At 41.0% G+C, this 14,916-nt stretch overlaps 1 protein-coding gene across 3 annotated transcripts; it reads right to left on the bottom strand.

Annotated features, from left to right (window-relative positions):
* Nucleotides 1-1,556: 1,556 nt before the first annotated feature.
* OSGIN2 (oxidative stress induced growth inhibitor family member 2) lies at nt 1,557-14,792 on the bottom strand. Of its 3 annotated transcripts, XM_083623345.1 has the most exons (7): nt 14,331-14,436; nt 13,723-14,177; nt 11,038-11,192; nt 9,014-9,150; nt 7,588-7,779; nt 6,110-6,201; nt 1,557-4,664 (listed from the first exon to the last, which is right to left on the bottom strand). In XM_083623345.1, the coding sequence occupies exons 2-7, from the start codon at nt 13,767-13,769 to the stop codon at nt 3,623-3,625; spliced, it is 1,665 nt and encodes a 554-aa protein (XP_083479471.1). In that variant the 5' UTR covers nt 13,770-14,177; nt 14,331-14,436; the 3' UTR covers nt 1,557-3,622. The 3 variants fall into 3 exon arrangements, with proteins under 3 accessions (XP_083479471.1, XP_083479472.1, XP_083479473.1); XM_083623346.1 differs by lacking the exon at nt 13,723-14,177 and having other exon boundaries at nt 14,331-14,792; XM_083623347.1 differs by lacking the exons at nt 13,723-14,177; nt 14,331-14,436 and adding an exon at nt 13,075-13,611.
* Nucleotides 14,793-14,916: the final 124 nt, after the last annotated feature.

The following is a 14,916-nucleotide window of genomic DNA, read 5'->3' as shown; positions in this document are numbered from 1 at the left end:
TAAGCATGTTATGTCTAGATTTTGTGTTTTGCAAGATGTCTAAATTTATTAACCTGTAACTAAAATGCGTGTTTTTTTCTGCTTTAGCAACAAGTCTATTTTGAAATAAGTTGATCTAAAGTTCTGTCATCATGCCTCTTATATTTGAATTAGAACTGCCACTAATAGCTGGAAAGAGGATTCCATCTTTTTAATCAGATCAAACCATTATAGTGAAATTACTGTATTTTTCGCTCTATAGGACGCACTTTTTCCCCTTCAAAAATGAAGGGGAAATGTGTGTGCGTCCTATGGTGCGAAAAATACAGTACTTCCGCCACCTCTACACAAAATCTGTATAACAGTGAACTAGAAAATTAGAACAGTATTGAGGATGCTGTTCTTGGTGTTGAGCCTAACTCAAACTGACACTTAAGCAGGTGCAAAAGAAAGTCTTCCCTTATTCCTGGGTGAAAATAGGCCATTTATACTGTGTGGGAGAAAGTGCTGATCATTGCCTCAGTTCTGAGAGACCTGTATGTCCAATTTCAGAAACTGTTCCTACACTAATGTGGGGGATTCTTGAACTAGTACACACATGGATGGGAAATACTATGTTCTGTAAAAAAAGAAGCAAATTACATACAACCATGACACATTTTGAGTTAGATATCCTTTAAATGCTCTGTTAAAAGAAGTGGAATAACCTTCATTACCAGAGACATGTAGCTTTCCGTTCACAATTCTCTGACCTAGGGAGTTTAAAGATGTCATGTCCTTCTACATTAATTGGGTCTTGAGTCACACATGTGACTCCCATTATTACAATTTTTCAATTAATTATAAATTATTGCCTCCAAGGATTTAAAATAAGGACTGTCAATTTACAAAACCAAATCCTTCTAAAAATATCAGCAACTGACAGCTTTTCCTGCCCTATGTTAATTTTCACTTACATAAAAGCACTTGCATAATTTCTTGGTATCACTTCAGTCAATAAAAAAAATTCACAATCTAAAGGCTTATTTTGAAAATTACCACCAATTTAACAACCTGCAATCCGTATTTAATTTCATAACAAAGCACCTTTGCAAAGAGAAGCTTAACATTAGTATCTGGGTGGTTGAGAACTATCGACTTAAGAGGCTAACGAGACTCATGCAACTTATTCAGCTGTGTCATGTGTTGCAAAACAGCACATGCTTGGTTGTTTATATTGCTTTCATTAGTGAATCTTACCCTTTTCATTCCACTTGTGGTTTTATCAAAGAGCCCTGCTCTTCCTGGCAATAATAAACTGAGAACACTACAGTGTGAGTGCAACAACACAGACAATATTACACCAATATTATAGGGAGATTGTCATGGGCACAGCCAGGATTTATTGGGGGGGGCAGGCTTTATTCCAGGGGGCAGAACCTCATTTAAGTATTTTTATTGGTTTATTTGATTTAGAAACATTTGCAAGATCCTAAAACTTTCTGTACTACCAAAGGCTTGGAAAAGGGAATATTAACCTGTATAATGCTGTATTCTGGCAGAACAGCGAGCAGATAAAAGTACTCCAATGAATTAGCTTTGGGTCGTCCTTATTCTTTTGCATTTATTGAATTATTTCACAATTCTTTTCAAAGGTAGTTTGTAACAAAATACACAGCAGCTATCATTCAGATGCATAAATGCATTTGGGCTTATTGGCCCATTTTTCCTTGAACGTAAGACAAAAAACTACCAAATCTCCAATCTGCTTTTTAAACTGCCCAGGCTTAAAAAGTGATTTGCTGTTCAGAAAGGGATCTCTACAGAAAACAAAATGCCCCCAATTTATCCCAGTATAATCACAAGCTCTATCAAGAACAGTGTGTGTTGCCTCTTTGGCTTACAATAACTTAACTTGTATGTGCCTCTGAGGCCTCAAAGCCTGGGTTCCAAGTCCAAGTGCTAGTAGGCTTTGCGTGTGTAAGAGAGAAAAGGCAGCTTAGTTTTAAAACAAAAACCCTGAAGTTCTCCATATGCATTTGGATTTTAGTTTACTGTTCAACTCCCAAAATGGTAAACTGGCAGATTTGCAAAAAAAGAAAAGGAAATTTGAACTTAATTTTGTACAACCGTTTAGGCTCCTCGTGCAACATGAACCCAGAAATACTATCGTATACTGCAGAGCACATAAGAGAATAATCTGAATTACCGCAAATATTTTCCCTTGCTAGGAGTGATTGATAACCTTCATAGTGGTAGAGCAATCCTAGTCCCCAAAATTAAACACATTACTGTTAAATTATATTTTGATCACATTTTTTCATGTTTCCTCCACTGTGAGCAAACATAGGTTTAAAAGTTCTCTTTAATGAATCAAACCCCAACAGTTAAACAGTATGCATGGGGAAGCTGACTAAGGAAACTACTGAAGGCAGGCAGGTGTGATTTGTGTGTTGAAGGTGAGGGAAAACTGCTTACATGCAGAACTGACACATATACACAGGGAATGCAGCTAACAGGCAAATCCAAAGAAAGTATGCTTAATACCCTTTGAAATCAAAGTTTTAGAACTTAAGGTATTCATAATTCACATCATTTAGTAGTGTGTAAGGAACCACATCCTTTTTCTTGTGATTTTTATTGCTGCAATTCTTTTAATCAAGCTACTTTTATTTCATCATTGTTGATCTGCAGTAATGAAAACTACAGGTGTTTCCCTGTCTTTACATACGACATTGGAACATGATGTGCATGGTAAAAAGCAATTTCAAAGGGACCTAAAGACGAGTTTAGTCATCTCTGGACTGGGCTGTGTGTCCAATCAACACCAGTTCTGTTTGAGACCAGAGAGATCAGGCACATCTTGAATGTTGAGAATCCTGTGATGCTCAAACTGAACAAGACTTCCATGCTGACCTGTTCTGAAAATACCTTTTACAAATAAAATTCCTTTGACAGAGCAGGTTATTCATATAAAACACTTTGTTTCCAAGGCATTAATGTTTTTACTACAGCAGTAAATCCATTACGTGATCCCTCATAACGACGTTACATAAGCAGTACTTCATTTTACACCACTGTAGAAGAGGCTAGTGTGCTACATTTCATATGGCATGCCTGCATACTTATGACAACTGCTTCCAACTACCAACTATGCTGGAATATCAATCTGGAGTATCATTTAACTGTTTCCTTTCGCAACTATCTTTATTTTACAGGCCATTTTATAAGTTATAAATACTTCCCACAACAACCAAGGGTAAAATAAAGTACTTGCTGCAAATCAACTGCTGAATATTTTTTTACTTTGTCTTAAAGAAAAGCTTCTATATTTCAACCATGGTCTAGTTTTATATAGCAAAACTATTAGTTCATGAGTAGAAACCATTTTTCTCTAGAGTGGTAAATATTTTCTCATCAGCGTACAAAACCAAATAAAATCTGCATGACTTATAATCATTTACTGTTTCTTTTAACTGGAAGCAATTCCAGTAAAAACAATTTTTGTACAGGCTGGAATACTGTAGTCTCATTCTCTACAAGGCAATGAAAGTATGAAGAACACTTATGGATAACAAAAACAAGGCTGCCAATGACTAGATGTTATGGGTCAGTTATTAGCATATGCCTGTAGTTCCTTAGATGATGTCTATGGCTGTTTGGTTTAGGGAACTCCATCTCCTTCTCTTTCAGCTATGAGTTGATGCTTCTGCTTCGTGACCAAATGCCGTGTAATGCCCAGTGCCCCCCCTTTTAAAAAACGTACAAAATTGTCTCCAATCAGTGGACCTACTGCAAAAAGATTGGGTTCCTTTGTGCACTCATATGTATATGGATCAATTTCAATAGGGTTACCCTTGCACGTAATTGGTTCATTTGGGTTATGGCCTATACCCTGGCCTTGGCCCTTCAGGAAGCATAGGTTAGGATGAGAACCTATTAACACTAAGGCTACAGAGAACTTTAAGATCTTCTTCAATCCAGAGGCACTCTGCAGGACACATTTCATATCTGGCTGAAATGAAAGGACCCGATGTTCTGGAAAACTGGTATAAGCATGGTGCAAATTATAGTCTGTAGTGACTGACTGAGTGCACATCATATGGTAGACCTTATGGTATTCGGGGTAAAGCTTTTTAGGCAACTGTTTGAAAATCAAACCTGGATCAGTAACCCTCCTACGGAATGCATGAATTACAGGGATGTTGTTGTTATAAGCACACAGAACTGCATCAGCCGCTGTAAGTCCACCACCTATGATCAAGACTGGATCTGCTTTCCCACATAATATTCCTTTGTCGACAGCAGCACCAAACTCAGATATGGAATGCAGAACGAAAGGAAAGTCTTCACCTTCTACTTGGAGTCTGCCAGGAGAATCAAAAGTTCCAGTGGCAAGAACAACATTCTCAGCAAACAAACAGAATGGCACATGAGAGCCATCCGCTGCTCTCTGATAACCTCTGATTTCCCAGTTTCTCTTGATCAGTATAGTCTGTCCACCTTGCTCTTCCAGTTGCAAATGTTGTGGTAAAACATCTTCACTCACTTCACTTTCATCTTCGTGGTCCTGTTCTCGGTAAAGCCTTGAGACAGACGTTATGTACGTGTTTTCCCTGAAGTTTTTTTGAAGGCCCATGACTTTAACATAGTGCTTGTAATAGCTAGCAATTTGCTCTGGCAGAACTCTGTCACACTTTATATTTCTGAAAAAGATAAAGATCAAATCTGATTATTCACATTTAGTTTACTGTTCACATTCACCATAGGGACACCTCCTTAAACTTGTAATGTGACTGTACGGCCATATTCAGGTCACATTGCTACAGAAAGAATTTTCAGCTTTTGTATTAGATCAGTACATTTGTTCTTTCTTTTTGGCATGATTTATTTTTTGAAATGTTTTCACTGCTTATACTGGATTTGTTTTGCCCCAACAAGCCAGGATGGTTAACCAGCATTAATGTATGCTTTGTTGTTGAGATATGAATCCTGGCTTTTTAGGGCAAAATAAACCTATGAACATGAGTTTGGACATAATGCTAAGCTATAATCTTCCTGGTTTGTTTCCCTGCTCACACAGGGGAGGAGTGAAGCAGGAGAAATGGTGGTCCTGCATTCGTGTTCAGTTCAGTATAGTATGGGTTGTTAAGCAAAGACTCTTGGCTTTCTGTTATGTGCAGATGCGGACAGTGGCTCTCAAAGCATGACATTCCAAGCAAGGCACAGACATTTGTGAGTGATGGCTCAAACTCTTTTCTGATTTTTGCATATGCACCTGTCAATCAACCCCATATTGCAATTAAATAAAATAGTATTTACATTTCCAGCCCCTGTATTGAATGGAAGGGCTGTAGATCATATGGAATATATATAACAATGTGAGGCCATATACCTGGGGTCCTACCCCAGGAACCCCAAAAAGCTAGTTTATTATTTTTACTTAGCTCTTTAAACATACAAGTCTGAAAACCACTTTCAGTACAATCAATCTAGCTATGTATGCAAGCATGAAACATATTTAAAGAATTATGTAGTAACAGAAGATTTGGTCTCAGGGAAAATATGATATACCAGAAAAAACAACAAATGAAAGTCTATAGAATGTACAACAAGGAGGGGGGGAATCCTAAATTTACTGCCCACGAGGAAATTTTTAAATCATGAGCAGCTAAGTTCAACTTTAAATTCTGAAATCATGGATTTTTACCACATTCAGCGGTTTACCCACTGAATTACCCACTGGCACTCCTTTGCTCACAATTGTGAGAAGTACTTAAACTGAGCCAAAACATGCTAGGCTAAGTTGATCACTGAATTCTCAAAAACACAGAGGTCAATGACGAGACTATGTGAGCTTTTAAAAAATAGGGGAGGTAGAAAATTTGGCAGTCGGTTCTTCTGTGTCCCATCTCATCCAGCAGCCCTGGTTATCTAATCTATGAATTAAATTAAATTAAATGTCTTAAGCTCAAGTGTCAGGATGGTAGCCCATTGTTTACAAGCTGTTAGCATTATTAAATTACATGTACAAGAGCTTCTTGTACTTTTGAAAAATAGATCACAGAAACATTGAAACTTTCGATTCTCCATCCACTGACAGAAGCAATTTCCCCTCCATCAGTCATTACAAGAATGTTACAGTTCTCACCTTCGCTTGGTAGCAGTCCAGTCTTTAAATGTGTATCCAGGTAATTCCATCCAATCTCCAAAACTGATAGTCAGCATGGAACCTTCCATATTCTATGGAAAAGAAAACAATACCAGGACAAAATATTTAAAATATTGCTTAAGGTCATCTCATTCCACCTTCATTTCATAACAATCAGAAAAAAAGATCCCATGAATCATGTTCTAAAGGACCAGCCTATGTGCTATATTATCTGCTTTGCAGAAAGCTTCAACTTGGCAACTCTTCTTATTCCAGTTGTAATGTTTGGGACAGCTTGCCATGCACATCTTCAGGACAGAATGGTGTTTCAACTCCCAACATCTGTGGCTGGAATGAGAACTCCCTGAGTGATCCAGAGGATCCCAACAGCAAATTACACTAGACATTACAGCTAAGGAAATAAAGTCAGGAGGAAATCTCCTATAGCAGGTAGCCTACAACCTTTGGCCTCATTTCTAGCCTTCCATGATCTATTTTGCCATCTATACAGCCCCACAATATTCGCAAAAGAAATTACCGCATTTTTCGCCCCATAGGACGCACCTAGTTTTTTTGGGGGGGAAATAAAGAAACAAAAATTTATTTCCCCCCCAGGTGTGGTGCTGGGGTGGGGGAAGCCCGAGCTTCCCCCGACCCCAGCCCCCAGAACAGGCTGCTATCCGCAAGCCATGGGAGAGCTGCGCAACTTCCCACGGCTAGTGGAGAGCTGCACGAAGCCCGAAGCCTGGGGCGTGCTGAGCTCAGCGCACCCCAAGCTTCTGGGTGCAGGCAAGCTCTCTGCTATCCGCGGGAGAGCTGCGCGACTTCACGCAGCTCTCCCACGGCTAGCGGATAGCTTCCTGAAACCTGGAAGCAAAAGCATAAAGAATAAAACATAGGACGCACAGACATTTCCCCTTCCTTTTTGGAGGGGAAAAAGTGTGTCCCATAGGGCGAAAAATACGGTACTAAAAATGTCCTCAGTTAATTGTGCAGGATAGTTCTTGGGGGGTGGGAAGGTGATAAATGGTCTGTGCTATATTATCATTGTATTGGCCCAAATAATCAAGTGATGTAACTTCACTCTTCGGGTGTAACTAAGTGTTGATCCTTTCAGAAACATATATACCTCCATAAAATCTAATACAAGGAGTGTAACGCATACCTGGTTTTCTACAAAAGGCAAGCACAAAAATGTAAGCCTTTGGAAGTGAGAACAAAGATCATTTACAAAATAGGTATGTAGTATGTGAAGCTTTTGGGAATTCTTTACACATTGGTTTATTCATTTAAAATATTAAGACACTCCCCATGATGCAGCGCCAAAACATGAACCTCTTGAAATGGGTACATGCCACAGGACTTACAACCAATCAGGAACAATGTGTGGTAGGTACCCATTGTTCCCATAGCCAACATGTAAGCTGAAGTTCTCTGATCAAGTGTGGTTCCAACAGCAAAATGGAAAAAGTTCTCACATGCCAAGCACCACCAGGTGGTCCTTTGCCAAGCACCATATGAGGGATATAGTGCTCTGGTTCCAGTTTCCAGTCAAGAACAGGTGGATAGTTAAATCCAAAGTCAGCATCAGGATGAAGCAGTGTGTCAAAGAGAACTGCAACAGGATTCGAAGAGCGTCCTTCTAGACCTTCCGCCAAGTACTCCAACTCCTAATGTGAGAAGACAGTTTTAAATGGCAATGTAACTTTCCCTTAGAATATAAAATAATGGGCAGTAAAAGAGCTTTAACTCTCTACACCATGTTTCTCAGGCCTGGCTAAATATAGATATCAGATCTACCAAACTTGTACTAGTTGTTTGCTTTTATCCCTTGGTTTCCTGATCACAATGAGTGCAAACAAGCTTCATTATGTCATCTGGCTTCTCCCCACGGATTACACACTTAAACCCTTGGGAATGATTTTAATGGAATCAAGTTTGAGCTGCAATTGATACAAGGAATTGATAGAATGTTTTCTGTATGTCATATGATTAGTCTCTTTTTAGCTGATGAAAAGAGACTAATCATTTGGGGAAGTCCAAGTGGGCTTCATGATGCCTAAAACCATTTTCAGCAATAGCTCATCTCTGTCATATCACTCATTAGAGTGATGTATACTGAACCCCATCAGCTAAGTTCACAACCTGTGGCCTTGCAGGTGTTATTGGACTCTTGTCAGAGTTCAATTGGCATGGCCAATTGTCAGGGATGATGGGAGTTGTAGTCCAGCAACACCTGGAGGGTCACAGATCTCCCTTTTCTGGGACCCTGCAAAAATAAACCTGTTAGTCTTTAAGGTGATAAAAGTCTGTTGTTCATGGAACACAGGTATATTAATAATAATAATAATAATAATAATAATAATAATAATAATAATAATAATTTATTTATATCCCGCCCTCCCCAGCCGAAGCCGGGCTCAGGGCGGCTAACAACAATAAAACAGTACAACAGTACAACACAACCCAACACTCTAAAATCATTCATTATAAAATTAATTCAAATCAAGCCACTGGCAACCATTGGGCCAGAGCTCTGCGAAGATTGCCAAGGGAGGGAGTCAGGCTGTGCCCTGACCAAAGGCCTGGTGGAACAGTTCTGTCTTGCAGGCCCTGCGGAAAGATGTCAGAGTGCCAAACAAGATATATTTTGGAGGCAGCTCTTATATTTTAAATACACAGGATTGTCATAAAAAAATAATTGGCATTTTGGATCCCCAAGTCCTATTTGACACTGAAAAACCTGAGAAAAGCAGAATACTTTGCTTCTACCACGATGCACAACAGAAATATGAACTAATTTTTCTAAGCCAAGAGTATGTAATTGTATATTATATATGTAATGTACTTTTCTTCCAGTCCTGATATGCAATTAAATGTGTAATTTCATAATTGGTAGCTTACCTGATCAACAATAGAAAGATGACTAGAGTCTTTTAATTTATTATGCAAAATAGGATTTGGATGTTCTGTTGCAGGAGACAAATATGGCCTGTATCCAGACAGCATGTATGAGAGGCAAATTCCCGATGGTCCATTACCTAATGGTATTTTAAAAATGATATAAGATTTACTAAAGTTTAAAATTATATCTTGTAATCTGGACCAAGATAATGACCAAGATAAAGACTTTAAGGCATGAAAGTCAAAGACATCCTTATCTCCCCCTCATTGCAATCAAGGAATTTAAAAGAGCTCAGCTTTTGCTATAGGATGCCTAGTATTTTTGCAGATATAGTCTAGAATATTATTTGCCAAGTTTATTACCTCAATTCTGATCAATGAATTTCTGACTCTACCAACACTGATCTGCTTATGGGTTGCTAACTTTCTGAATAGTGGCAGAAGAGCTAAAAGTCCCTTGTGTCCACACATATTTAGCTAGATAATCAGACATGTAAAATAAAATTTTACTTTTACTGTTAAAGTGGAGCCAGATTACTTTTTCATTTAATGTGAAGTTTCTTGGCTTTTTGACAGCTTTTTGGGCTGATATACAAATTTATTTCGCAATATAATATAGTTTTAATTAGTTTATAGGTAATTAGTTGTTGATAATGTAATTGCTTTGAACCTGTATTTGATTACAAATCTGTGTTACTATTTATTTTGTTACTTTTTACAAAACAAGTTTGTTGCTATTGTAAATTGAAGGAGTGTTATGGGTGGGTAGGGAAGACTCTTTTCCTAGCAACGAGATGCCTTGTGTTGTGAAAAGGCAGAAAAACCATCTGCAGCACTTTGGAACAATATTTGCATAGCATCATGTCACCGAAACTGATCCTAGGGCAGCATAGAGCCTCAGATATCGTAAAATAATAGTACTTCCTCCTTCAACAGTATAATCCAAACCACTTTCACTTCTAGGTTAACATCTAATATAAAACATCCAACATCTTTGCAGGCTACATATTTTATTCCAATTACTGTATAACAAAAAATTTGTTTCATTGTTTCATGATTTTAATAAGTCCCAATTACAGATATTCTCCCAGTCACCAAATATGGAGACAAAGCTATTTTGCCATTCAAAAACTGGCCTCCCAAGTTGTTTCCTCCCCGACCCGAAGTAGGAGGGGCGGCCAACTGGAAACAGCAAAACAGCTAAGGATGAAACACTCTACTCTCCCTAAAAAGTGGAGGTGCTTGAGTCCTCTCATTTTGATTACATGAGTTTCTATGTTCTTGTTGTTAGATACTTTAAAAAAAAGTGCTTAATTTTTGTTGAAGTGCTGTTCAGATACAAAAAGATAAAGCACAGGTAAAGGTAAAGGACCCCTGGACAGTTAAGTCCAGTCAAAGGCGACTATGAAGTTGTGGTGCTCATCTCGCTTTGAGGCCAGGGGAGCTGGCATTTGTCCGCAGACAGCTTTCCGGATCATGTGGCCAGCATGACTAAACCGCTTCTGGCACAACGGAACACTGTGACAGAAACCAGAGCACACGGAAACACCGTTTATCTTCCTGCCACAGGAGTACCTATTTATCTACTTGCACTGGCATGCATTTGAACTGCTAGACTCAAAATCAAATAGACATGATGCAAAAGGAAAAAGAAATGGGGAGGGGAAAACGAGCATTAGAGCAGCTGCTCCTTCACAGACATGACCAGGTTGCATGTAACGGGTATATAGGGCCCCAAAGGGCTAGATTCAGTGACAAGGAGGTACACTTTGGCAATTCCTATTCTACTATACAACATTATCTTTTTCCCAGTTATGGAGGAAACCATTATAGCTCAAATATTTTTCCAACAGCATCAAATCACAATATACCTGTATAATAGGATAACTAGAACTCTCAATTATATCACAACTTAATAAGCAGTCCGTGATAAGGCAAGGTTGTTAAGTTATAATTAATAAATTTCAAACACATTCAATTTTTTAGATTCTTATTCATATACTGAAATTCTGAGAATAACTCACCTATTACTACCACTGGCAAACTCAGTGGTGGGTCCACAGGTAGAGTAGCTTCTTCTAGTAAGGGCATTGTTTTAACATTTGTCCCAAAGCTGTCACCAAAATACTGCACTAAGGAATTCAAAAAGTGTCCTTCGGTTTCAGGGCTACAGTAGTTTCTATTTAAAAGGAAATAAATCAGTTAATTACTACAACACACTCTTAATAAAATAAACTTAAGTTAATATAAAGTCATTGGCCTGATGATATATAAGCAAAAGAAAGTCTGTCAGCATTTAGGAAAATTTCAGAGTTGCAAATCCACTTTGCCTTTTCCTAAACTGATACTGCTATTTTGGAATCCTACAGGGAAAAAGTAGGGGGTTTTACCCATATATGTTTACAAAAGGACAGACGAGTGTGCATGTTGAGTGACACAGATTTCTTTTACAATAAATTGTCTGATACAATTTCTATAACTAATAATCAGAGGTAACTGGTCACACGACGCTATATTAATTTTTTGATATATTAACTAATGTTTGTGACTTGGATCCTTACTTTCTCTTCTACAGAAGGCTCCTTCTATTTGTGTTTTGAACCCAGAGGACACACCCACTGGTAGAAGGGAGGAGGTGTTTTTTGTTGACTTCCCCTCCCCCCCCCCACCTTCCAGATGGTTCCTGAATCCTCCAGGGCACATTTTGGTGGGGCACCTGCAAGGGGAATCAGCAAAAAATTGCCTTCTCCCTTCCACCACAGAGAGTATCCCATGAACTGAGTGCCACTCAAAGGATCTTTGGATCAAAACCAAAATATTTATTAAGAAGAATGTATGAATTGGTTCCAAAATAGCTTCTAAGAATAAGTCATTGCATAATCTAAGTGCAATGCAAGCGCTTCCTCAAGAATTTGAATGGAAATGTAGAGTTCTGCAGTTGGTTCCCTCCCTCCTCCTACAATCCAGGCATCTGCCAACTCTGACACTAATTGTATTTCCCATCAAATCCACCTCTAAGCTAATATTTAAGTAGGCACTGCTGGCTCTAGGGCTGCTTTTGCACAGTCCTACAGTCGGTACATGTCAGCCTCAAGCATTTTCCTCTCCTTGGAGCTCATGTAACCTCATCCAGAATACTGTTGTCTGCCTCCCTGCAACCAAAAATCACACAGAACATTCATGCATGCAAACATACTTATATGCAGCTAAAGATACAGATTAAGCTTAGGACAAACCCTGCTGTGCCATACATGTGGCAAATTCATGGTTAAAATAATAGAAACCATGGATAATTGGAACCAATTCTATGCTTGCTGTCAACCATCAGGTCATTTAAATGGCTTAAATATAGGCACCTACGGTACTCTACTGCAGAATATATCTCAATAAAGCTTAATAGGTTCCCCACATCTCTGTTGTGGCTACAAAGTAAAGGAAGTTATGTTGTTTTGCAAAACCACAATGTCTGCACGCTGACAAGTGTACCTTTTTCTGCTGTCCTCCCTTGTAATCTATGGAGTTTTACATTAAAGGCTAAAGGAAAAAAGTATTTATGGGCTTTTTACAGGCATCTGTGGACAAAAGGATGCACAACTAGATGGGCCCCAGGTCTGCTCCAGCAGGACTCTCATTCTGTTCTTACACCAGTAAAAACCAGCATCAATAACACCTTTTCTACACTATACCAGTCTATTACAGTTACACATTCATCTTCACAGGAAATATCTTCAGATATTTAAAATACAGGACATGACATAACACAACATCTGTTTAAAAGAGTTTGTTAAATATATGGCAGTTAAGTTATGCTTGCTTATGCCAAGACAATTTTGCTCCATTCTATATCCATAAATTTAGCCTGCAACTGTAATATTTAATTAAAATCCAAGAACAGAAAGGAATTTTTCTCTTCTCTTCCACCCAACATTAAAGACATGCCTACAGAAATTCCCAGTCCATATACTGTTTCATGGAATGGTCTCAAGAACTAAAAGACTAAAGTGAAGCAGCAATGGGGATGATCAGGGCCTAAACAATGGTAGACCTGCAAAGAATCTTACCTACAACTAGTTTCATCATGGAAGAATCTCCAGAAGTGAAGCGTACCTTCGTCTCTAAAAGCTTACACCATACTGAACGTGTTAAGTCTTTTAAAGTGCCCAAAGCCTCTTTTGCTGTTTTATTCATGGAAGAAAGATAGAATACAAATATACTGTATACACAAACAAGTGAGGTGGCATGTGAGTGTTTATATAAAGGACCCCTGGACGCTTAAGTCCAGTCAAAGGCGACTATGGGGTTGCGGCGCTCATCTTGCTTTCAGGCCGAGGGAGCCAGTGTTTGCCCACAGACAGCTTTGTGGGTCATGTGGCCAGCATGACTAAACCGCTTCTAGCGCAACGGGACACCATGACGAGTGCCAGAGCGCACGAAAACACCGTTTACCTTCCCACCGCTGCGCTACTTATTTATCTACTTGAAATGGTGTGCTTTTGAACTGCTAGTTTGGCAGGAGCTGGGACAGATAAACAGGAGCTCGCCCCATTGTGTGGATTCGAACCACCGGCCTTCCGAATGGCAAGCCCAAGAGGCTCAGTGGTTTAGACCACAGTGCCACCCACATCCCCCTATGTGTACACACACACAAACAAAACCACGTGTGCACATAAATGTCATGTGTGCTGCAGAGAGGCGATTTCCAAGCCTACCTGCTTGTCACGCAACAACATTTCAAATCACGACCCATCTTGGCCATTCAGAAATCTGCCGCGGCCGCCATCATCATCTACAGAAAGGCGATGTTCCTTTTTGTGTGGCTCGTCTGGGTGGGCCTTTGCTTTGCTTCCTCCCTTCCCTCTGTCCTTAGGAGCATCAGCCAGCAACACACCTTACCATGCACCTTCCCTTCTAACTCCCTCCTCAGCACCACCACCCAAGTCGCGCCTCCAGGATGCTCTTCAAAGCACCTCACCTTCTCCCTTCTTCCTCCGCTTACAGAGTGCGCGCGCGCGCGCCCCCGCCCGACCCCGTGACCTTCCTCCTTCGCTCCTCCATCTCCTCCTCAGTAAAGTGCAGGCCAGCCGGCCGGCCGGCTGAGGAGGAGCAGCAGCAGCGGGCAGGAAGGCATCCCGCGCGGACTCCCACATCGCGTCAACCGCCGGCTCTGAGAGGAGAGGGAGGAGCCGGAAGAGAAAGGGGAGGATGGAAGGAGCCTTTTCTCTCTCTCTCTCTCCCCCCCACCCGCCGTTCTCGTCCCCCCCCCCTTCCTTGACCCACAAACCTATTTCCCTCGGCCGGCCTGGCGAATAAGCGTTACCTGAAGTGACCGGCCAGGGAACACCGGCAGCACCAAACCGTCATGAGGGATTAACGGGGGTGGGGAGGGGGAGGGGGAAGAGAAGAAGCGTCGAGGCGGCAGATGGGGGATGTGGCCGTTGCTGCTGCTCTTCCTCCGCCGCCTCTTGTTCTCCCTCCCGCCGCCGCCGCACTGGGGGCCGTTGTCGGCCGGGCGCCTCTCCTCCTCCTCCCTCCCGCCTTCTTGCCTCACATGCGGCACTAGGCCAGTCACACGGGAGCGAGGGAGGAGCCTCCGCCTGGCACCGGCGGAGGAAGGGGAGGGAGGCGCCTCAGCCCCCCGCCAACGCCTTCCTCGCGGTCCTCGGCGGAGGAGCCGCTACTCCGAGGCGGGCGGGGAAAGGAGCACCGCTCTCCCCAACAACGGCCGCTGCTGCTGCTGCTGCTTGACGGCGACACCATGTGATAAGAGATGAAAGTCGGCTGCGATCGGGAAATGAGGGGGGTTGCGCAGTAGATACGCCGCGCACATAACGAGGTCGCGAGGGAGTCGAAAGTTGGGGGGGGGGGGGCGAAATGCATCGGGGTTTATCGACGCCTCGTTGGTT

Source organism: Podarcis filfolensis, assembly GCF_964270895.1.
Source record: "Podarcis filfolensis genome assembly, chromosome: 7".
In the NCBI taxonomy this organism is placed as follows: Eukaryota; Metazoa; Chordata; class Lepidosauria; order Squamata; family Lacertidae; genus Podarcis; species Podarcis filfolensis.
This window is presented reverse-complemented; position numbering and strand designations above follow the sequence as displayed.